The 6,436-nt window shown below is 38.3% G+C and overlaps 1 protein-coding gene across 1 annotated transcript; it reads right to left on the bottom strand.

Annotated features, from left to right (window-relative positions):
• Window positions 1-1,561: 1,561 nt before the first annotated feature.
• NCBP2L (nuclear cap binding protein subunit 2 like) lies at window positions 1,562-2,017 on the bottom strand. Its single transcript, XM_036271209.1, has one exon. It carries the CDS (start codon window positions 2,015-2,017, stop codon window positions 1,562-1,564), a length of 456 nt encoding a protein of 151 aa, XP_036127102.1.
• Window positions 2,018-6,436: the final 4,419 nt, after the last annotated feature.

Below are 6,436 nucleotides of genomic sequence, written 5' to 3'. Positions count from 1 at the left end.
AAGTCGGACTACATCAAACTTACAAGTGTCTGTATGGCAAATGAAACCAGCATCAAAATGAAAAGGGAACCCACTCTCTGGGAGAACATATTTGCCAACAATGCATCAGAAAAGGAGTTAATATCCAAAAATATATAGAGTACTCATACAACTCAACAAAAGGAAGACAAACAAGCCAATTAAAAAATGGGCAGAGGACCCGAATAGACACTTCTCCAAACAGGACATACAAAAGGCCAGGAGACATATGAAAAAATGTTCAATGGTCCTAATCATCAGAGAGATGCAAATTAAAATGACTATGAGATATCACTTCACACCTGCCAGAATGACAGCCATCAACAAATCCTCACACAGCAAATGCTGGTGAGGATGTGGAGAAAAGGTTACCCTAGTTCACTGCTGGTGGGAATGCAGACTGGTGCAGCCACTATGGAAAACAACCTGGCGTTTCCTCAGAAAATTAAAAATGAAACTCCATTTGACCCAGTGATCCCACTTCTTGGAATATATCCTAAGAAGCCTGAAAGACCAATCAGGAAGAATATATGCACCCCTATGTTCATAGCAGCACTATTTGCAATAGCTAAGATCTGAAAACAGCCCAATTGCCCATCAGTAGATCAGTGGGTAAAAAAGCTGAGGTACAGTTATACAATGGAGTACTATGCAGTTGTAAGAAAGAGAGATCTCTTACCCTTTGAGACTACATGAAGAAACCTGGAGAGTATTATGCTAAGTGAAATAAGCCAGTCAGAGAAAGACAGATATCACATGATTTCACTTATTTGTGGAACATAATGAACAAAATAAGCTGTCAAACAAAAGAGATACAGAATCATGGAAGTAGGGAACCGACTGACAAACCTTATAGGGATTGGGGGTGGGAGGGGTGGGAAGAGATAAACCAACTAACTTATGTGCATATATGCACAACCAATCCACATGGACGCTAGGCTGGGGAAGGCAGGAGGGGGATGGGAACAGGAAGGAGGGGGGTCAATGGGGAAATAGGGGGACATCTGTAAGGCTTTCAACAACAAAAAATTAATTAATTTAAAAAATAAAAATAATAAAATTTTATTTTAACCTGAGAAAATAAAATAAACTCTCCTGAAATAATTTATGTTTTAAAATAATGTGTTTGTATTTTTTGATATATATGTTTTTTAATTTTTGTTTGTTTGCCTTTATTTTATGCAGGTGTAAAAATGATAGTTTTCGGGTCCTGGGAACATGGTCAAAAAATCCAGTTGATGTCATTCTGAAAGTGAATTTGTGCTTTGGTTGACGCAGCTCTTACATAGCTAATTTATTCCTGAATAACATTTTACTTTTGATGACCTGATGGTCAAAGTGGTAATCTGACAGCCAACTTCAAAATTACAAGAATAAAAGAATGTGTTTATGCCATTTATTAACTTTTCAGAGAGAAAAATACATCAAATGAGTTTCTGGTCAGCAAATAAAGTAATTTAAACTTTTTGTGAGATGATGAGGTATTTGCTCACCTGGGGTTGTTCTTTAAAATACCTTTTGAGGGGCTAGAGTTACAGGTTTTCTAGTAAGGGGTTTCTCTCTTGTCATGGGCCTGAGCCTCTTCTTCAATTTCTTCTCTACCAGCATCAAAATCTTCACGACACTCATACTGTCTGCCCTCTCTAAAGCCCATATCCCAATCTGTGTGGATGATATGGTCATCTAAGACGGTCCCATTTAGGAACCGCATGGCATTTTCAGCATCAGCTCTGTAGTAGTATTCTACAAAACAGAAACCACATGCTGTTTTCTTTAATTTATCTAAGCCCATAAATACATTCCTGACATCACCACATCTACTAAAGAGCTCAAATAGTTGCTCCTCGGTTGTATAAATGGAAAGATTCCCCACATACAGCGTGCAGCTTTTCTTCAGTAAATTTTCATGCTCTTTGTTATCCCCACTGAAATGCTGGCCCCCGTCTTTGCTCAGCTCCAGGTAGGAGTCCCTGCACAGAATCTTCAGGTCCTTGGACATGGTGTTCAGTGACTCTGTGAGGGTAGCAGGTTGTGATGCAGCTTGGCAGCAGTGACACCAACAAAACCCTAAATTTAAAAAAATAAAATAAAAGTAAAGTTACAAGGAGGGAAGAAGAAATACAGACCCATGGATACTTAAGAGATTTGTGCCAAGATGCATAGACACCTCAGCTCTTGACCAGGAGGATCATGTCAAGGCAAACCCCAAATGGAAAGTTCCAGGTCCCAAGAACATGGTCATAAAATCTAACTTTGCCAAATTTTCCCAAAAGGGAAGTGATGCTGTCTTTGGTTGACTAAAATCTTACATACCTAATCTATTACCAAAGAATATATTTAATAATAGTATGCTGTTGGAAAATATAGCATAAAATAGTAAAAATTGATCAAATTTTCATGGATAATAAGAATTATTATCATTTCTGATCAAGGACTAGACATCAGATAAGTCACATATATAAGCAGGGTTAAAATGCAAATACAGTTGCAATATACTCTCTCATAAATTAAAATAATAAATTTGTGATTCAAGTGTATACTATGAAAATCATATTATATATATATATATATATATATATATATATATATATATATATGTACTATCCAGTATACAAATAGCTCTATAAAAATTGAAAGTCTCTGGCATCGTAAAATTGACCTAAATTAAGATTAGATTTTATTTGCAATAATTCCACTTGTCTTATTAGACTTTAGAATAACTGTTATTTAATTATTTGAGTATTCCAAGCCTGTTTTTAAAAAACTTTCCCAGAGAATTTTAACTAATGCCCTTTTCTGTCTTTACTAAATTTTCCTACTGTGGTCAGAGGCATTAAAAATGATTCAATTGGCTTTAGCTACACTTTTCAACAATTGGCATTAGTAACACCCCCACACACACACATCTCTCCTATTTTGTAATGATTGGCAAAATTTAGTGTGAAAGAAAAACCTACAGAACTAGAAAAAAATGTAGATTCTTGCAGACCACCCTTAAGAGATTTTGACTCAGTCCAGTTGGTGTGGCTCAGTGGTTGAGTGTTGACCCATGCACCAAGAGGTCGTCAATTCGATTCCTGGTCGGGACACATGCCCAGGTTGTGGGCCCAGTCCCCAGTGGGGGGCATGCAGGAGGCAGCCAATCGATGTTCTCTCTCATCAATGTTTCTATCTCTCTCTAAAATCAATAAAGAAAAAAAGAGAGAGAGATTCTGACTCAGTAGATCTAGAGCAAGACTCAAGAACTTACATTTAAAATTTAACCTGCACCCCTCAGTGATCCAGATGCAAGTTGTCCAAAGACTACATTTGGAGACTTCTCTTAACAAACATTTAATGAGCACTTTTTATTTGCCAGGTACTATACTAGGTGCTATGAATATGTCAATGAAAAAGACACAATGAAAGTAAAATTTTCAGAAATCATTGTATCCCCAGACTTCGTATTAACAATTACTTGTGCATATATTAAACATCCAATAAATACCTGCTAAATGAATAAATACATCAGTTCAGAATTGGTGATGAAGTCAGACAAGCAAACAAAAGACACAATATGGTGTGATCAATACTATTTTAGAAATATACATGGAGGAAAGGAAGAAGGGAACTAACATTTTCTGGGAATCTACTTCATGATGGACACTGTGTGCAGTTTTTACTACATCCTACAGGAGGAGAAGCAATTACTCAGCTTGGGGACATCAGAGAAGACTTCCAGAGGAGGGGCTGCAAACTGTGTGTGTGTGTGTGTGTGTGTGTGTGTGTGTGTGTGTGTGTGTGTGTGTCTGTGTCTGTGTGTCTGTGTGTGTTGGGGGAAGATGTAGAAGTTCAGGGGATGAACCAGACAGAGAAAACATGTGCAGGGGCAGAATGTAGTCAAAGAAAAATAAAAGCATCGAAAACTGAAATGGAAGCCTGAATAAAACCAGGTACAAACAACAGTGTTGTACAATTTATAGCAATGAAAATGGGGGCCCTTGCCCATTTAGATGTCATTTGAAGAGCAGTGGGAAGCCCAGTGCCTCAAAATCATCTTCTTGGCAGCCTGTCAATGATGTCTGAAAGTCTGCCACTGAAAACTCATTACTTTGAATCATTGACAAATTGCTCCATTAAAAAATAAATATCCCTCCCAGACTTCATTTCCTTTTTTAAAAAATCTAGTTACTAGATTGGCAGATCAGAGAATGTGATAGTTATAGAGGACTTCATTTCATCCAGGCATTGGACAAAGTTCCCCATAATTTCCTTGTAGAAGAGATGACAAAATATAGGCTGGATGCTTCAGCTGTTTGTTGAGATGAGTTTGTAACTAACTAGTTGAATAAACAAATGGTATGGTGTCAGACTAGAAGGAACATTCTAGCAGTGAGCCAAAAGGTTCTATTCTTAGCTGTGTCTTGTTCGGCTCCTTTATAATTTAGCTTACTACAAACAAGAGCTTTTAAACTGGTCACTGCAGTCCAAAACTGAAAGGGCTGCCTCAAAGTACAATGGGCACTAGACACTAAGGGGTTCAAGCCAACCCTGGAGTATCCCTTGCCTGGTAGTCAAACAATGGAGAGGCCCTTTTTAATCAGTATATGTAGTGTTAGGAATCAATCATGAATTATGACGTCAGAAACCTCAGTTCAAATCTCAGCTTTAACACTCACTTGCAATGAGACCCCGGGCAAAGTGCTTAACTATACTGATTTCAATGCCTATTCCAAGTCTGATTTTGAAAGTTGAATAAGGATTTGGTTGGAAGACAAGGGGTCACTCTAGGCAGAGAGGACATTGTGTACAAAGGAATGATGGGGTGTGTTCAGTTTGATAATGTTTAGACAAGAGGATGAGGAAAAGATAATAGGAGATAAGACTGGAAAGGTAAATAGGGCCAGGTTATGAAAGCCCTTGTAAAGCATGTGGAGCAGCTTGGACTCTACCAGTCAGCAGCGGGGAGATAGGGCTTGAAGCATAAGAGTGATGTGATCTGATTTGCATCACAGAAAAATTCTAGCATGAATGCGGAGAACAGATAAAAGCGGAGTAGGCCTAGAGGCAGAGAGACCACTTGAGAAGCTATTTAAGTAGTGAAAAAAAAATAATGAAGAGTCTGGACAAATGTATCATAGTAACATAAAGAAAAAACATATCAGATTGATATTAAGAAGACAGACTTAACAGGTTTGGGTGACTGGGTGAACAACGAGTCTAGGATGACTCCCAAGTTTCAGGCCTGGGCAACTGTGTGGATAGAGGTCTGAGTCACCAAAATGGAGATTTTGAGGTGGATAGAGGAGGAGTGGCAGATTTGAATAACATAGGTGTATTTATGATGTACTGAGATTGTTTTTGAAGTACCTGTGAGACATACCACCTCCCACATGTTTAGTTGCAATTGAGTTTCAGGTTTGGAGCTCACAGGAGAGGTCTGAGGATATAGATATAGATTAGGGAATCAACAGCACAGTAGATAAAACCATGTAAATCAATAAGATGATTTAGGAGAAACACATAGAATAAGAAAAATCCTGGGAAAGACCAGCATTTAAGGAGTGTCAGAGGAAAATCCACAAAGGAATATAATAAAGAGTAACCAGAGAGGGAGGAGGAGAATCAGAAGAGAAGCAGCATCCCCAAAGCCAAGGAGTAGGCACTTTCAAGAGAGGAATGAAAGCAGAAGTAGAGTAACAATAATCAATTATGTTAAATGCAGTAGAGAACGGTCCAGTAAAATAAAGACTTAAATTTGTTAGTTGGATTGGCAGTCAGGATGTCATTGGCTTCCTTAACAAGAGCAGTAACAGTGGTGTTCTGGGGTCAGAAAAGCCAGACTGGGGGTAGGGCGAGGCTTAGTTTTGAATGGTGGGGGGGGGATGAGGAAATGGAGACAGTGACTATAAATTACTCTTTTGAAGAACTTTCTTGATAATAGAAGAAAACAAATAAGGTAAGCAGCAGTTGGGGACAGAGTCAGGAGAGTTCTGTTCATTTCTTTTTTTTTTTTAATGGGACAAAGTTGAGCATATTAAATGAGAGTGGTTGAAGATACAGATAAGAGAGGGAATAACCAATGAAGAAATGTCCTCAAGGTGGTGGGATACAATGGGTTCTAAAGCTTAACTACATGAATTAACCTTGAACAGGAGAAGTTGTGCTTACTTGTGCAAGATCATTAAAGTGTGTTTTCCTCTCAAAAAAAAGGGGGGGGAGGTTAGGGCATGTAGGGACTCAGCTCTATGTCAGGGTGGGGTGAGGGCAGGAAAATGAAAGTTAGCATCTGATGGCCTAGATTTGCATAATGAAATAAGAGGTGAGATCATCTGCTGAGAATAAAGTGGATTATGGGAATAGATTGGTGAAGTGGAGTGGAGGTGAAAATGACTAAAAAGATGAAGCTTGTAAATGGGTCATTTACAAAGACATTAAA

This window comes from Molossus molossus, unplaced genomic scaffold (assembly GCF_014108415.1).
Source record: "Molossus molossus isolate mMolMol1 unplaced genomic scaffold, mMolMol1.p scaffold_m16_p_2, whole genome shotgun sequence".
NCBI lineage: Eukaryota > Metazoa > Chordata > Mammalia > Chiroptera > Molossidae > Molossus > Molossus molossus.
Note: the sequence above shows the minus strand (reverse complement) of the source record. Positions and strands in the feature narration are given on the sequence as shown.

Excerpts from the sequence above, each read along its gene's own strand:
- NCBP2L (XM_036271209.1), bottom strand. The coding sequence starts at position 2,017 with ATGTCCAAGGACCTGAAGATTCTGTGCAGGGACTCCTACCTGGAGCTG.